The sequence below is a fragment of the Emiliania huxleyi genome, assembly GCF_000372725.1.
Source record: "Emiliania huxleyi CCMP1516 unplaced genomic scaffold EMIHUscaffold_3, whole genome shotgun sequence".
In the NCBI taxonomy this organism is placed as follows: Eukaryota; Haptophyta; order Isochrysidales; family Noelaerhabdaceae; genus Emiliania; species Emiliania huxleyi.
The window spans coordinates 11,555-14,063 of NW_005199770.1; the positions used below are offsets into that span (position 1 = coordinate 11,555).

The 2,509-nt window shown below is 66.4% G+C and overlaps 1 protein-coding gene across 1 annotated transcript; it reads left to right on the top strand.

Moving 5' to 3' along the window:
* Positions 1-284: 284 nt before the first annotated feature.
* On the top strand, positions 285-2,231 carry EMIHUDRAFT_194955 (hypothetical protein; the record flags this gene model as incomplete). Its single annotated transcript, XM_005775050.1, has 7 exons — positions 285-398; positions 467-613; positions 750-809; positions 939-1,217; positions 1,292-1,471; positions 1,542-1,826; positions 1,902-2,231. Coding segments are annotated over 7 exons (1,395 nt in total), but the record flags the coding sequence as incomplete, so codon positions are not given.
* Positions 2,232-2,509: the final 278 nt, after the last annotated feature.

The following is a 2,509-nucleotide window of genomic DNA, read 5'->3' on the forward strand; positions in this document are numbered from 1 at the left end:
TCGTTGGTGCTGGGCCTCAAGCTGCGTGCGCTGCGAGTAGGTGCGCCCCCCCCCCCCCCCCTTCCTCTCGATTCCCCCCCCAAAGACGCTCTCAGAGCAGAGAGAAACGATGGCCCCGAACGCGTGCAGCAACCAGAGCAGGAGATTAGCCGAGATTGGCCGAGATTCAGCCGTTTGACCAACTAAGAGCGCCACTTCCCCCCCCCCCTCCCCCCTCCCTTCAATTTCACACACCCGCCATCCACTGCCCGCCGCCATAGGTACGAGTGAACTCGATCAACAACATGTCAGAGAACAAGACGACAGTGAAGGTCGGCATCATGTCGGCCGAAGACGGCAGCATCAAGGTCGTCGTCTTCTCCGCGCCGAATCTGCCTCCGCTCCTCGGAGCCAAGGCGGTGCGTGTGCGCTTGTCGCAGATCGCCAGTCTCCTTCCAACACGCGCCCCACTCTCCCTCGCCGACAGGCGAGCGGCGCCAAGAACGCACCCGTTGAGGACGTCACCGTGGCCGAGTCCGGCGCGGAGGTCCCCCTCGACGAGAGCATCCTCAAGAATGACCTGGCCGCGGAAGAGGCGACCGCCGCGGACACGGTCGACTCGGACCGGGCCAAGGTCATGTTTTCCGCCCACAAGCCGAGCGCGAACGCCGAGGAGGGGCTGCCCGCCCCGGCGGCGAGCGCCTGGCAATCTGCGCGCCGGCGTCTGCCGACCCACTACCCTGACCCCGTCCCGCGTTCGATGCGTGTAGGGCGACGCCGACTGGAACGTCTCGACCGAGAAGTTTTCAGTGGAGAAGCCCACCCCGGCGGTGAGCGCCTCCCAGCACCCTTCTGTGCACACGCGGGTATTGCGGGGACACGGGAGTCCTACAGGCGGGTACTTATTGATCCTGTGACCTCGATCCTGTGACCTCTCGTCTGCCGTACGTCACACGCAGGGCATCGACGAGTGGAAGATCCCCTCCCCGCTCCGCAAGATCGAGCGCAAGGGCGAGTCCAACCTGGTCGACCGCTCCAAGATGACCACCAAGAGCCTCACCCCGATCGGCCGCGTCGACCCCAACGGCTTCGCGGCCATGCTCGGAACGGACGTCGACGAGGAAGACCTCGCTGGCGTCGGCTCCGGCAACGCGTTCGTCGACGAGGAAGACCTCGCTGGCGTCGGCTCCGGCAACGCGTCTGTCGACGACGCCCCGCCGTCGTCGACGACGCCCTCGGTGCGTGCTGCCTTGCCCGTGCAGCGTGCCTGCTCGTGCCTAACCCTCGTCCGCACGTTTAGGGCGCCGTGCAGGAGACGGAGCCGGCCTCGACGCGCTCCGGCTTCCGCTTGCGCTTCGGCAAGTTCTGTTCGACCAACCTGTGTTCGACCAACCTGCTGTGCATCTTCTTCTCCGTGGTCATCGGTCTGGGCTGCTCGGCCTTTGCTCTGTCCTCGTACGGCTCTGGCGGCGTCTCCGAGCTCCTCGAGTCGGTGTTCGTGCCCGATGCGGGAAGCAATAGAACTGGAGATTGGCTCCAAGGACGCCCTGACTCGTGTATAGGTTCTCGACCTCTCCAACACCACGCCAGAGAACGAGTTTAGCCCAACGGTGCGCGGAACGGCGTTTGCATCGTCTGCGGCGCTCCCGACCGAGACTGAGACTGCGTGCGGCGCCCTCGTTGCTCCGTTCAACCCTGCGCCCGACCCCCTGCCCGACCCCGTGGTGCCGGGCGCTTCTCACCTCGACCTTGCCAAAATGTTCTGGTTCTTCGGACCCGCCTTGCTCCTGACCGATCTCCTTCCAGGAGCGAAGGCGCAGCCGTCATCTCCACCCGCCACGCCGTGGGTACACCTTTGGACAAGCAGGTGCCCGATCGGGGGAACGCAACTCCTCACCAACGACTGCCTCTTCATCGACCAGCCCTTCTTGCTCGCTTTTGTCGCCGGAAAGTGCATCGACGATATCCACATGGTGCGCTCCGCAGACGCTTGCTTGGAGCTCGGTGGCAGTTTCACCAGCTCGACTGGTGCTGTGACCGACTACGCCACGATCGTGAACATGTACAGCAGCGGCTCTGGCGTCGCGATCTCGAGCAAGCTCGGCCTTGGTGGGGAGAGCCACGACGGCTGGAATCTGTCCCCACCGCTGAAGGACGTTGCAGGAGGCCCCTTCATCAAGGTCAAGAGCGGTTTCACTTTTGAGCTCGCACTGCCAGGCACCGATGTCTGGAGGACCACGGAGTCACAATACGTTTTGCTCTCGCCACCGCCGCCCTCCGCCCCGCCCTCGCTGCCGCCGCCCTCCGCCTCGCCGTCACCGCCACCGCCGTCTCCTGCACCGCCGCCGCCATCCGCCTCACCCTCACCGCCGCCGCCGTCGACCTCGCCGTCACCACCTCCGCCCTTGCCGCCGCCGACGACGCCACCACCCTCGCCGCCGCCCTCGCCTCCGCCGCCATCTCCGCCACCGCCCAGCCCGCCGCCGCCCAGTCCGCCGCCGCCCAGCCCGCCGCCACCGAGCCCGCCGCC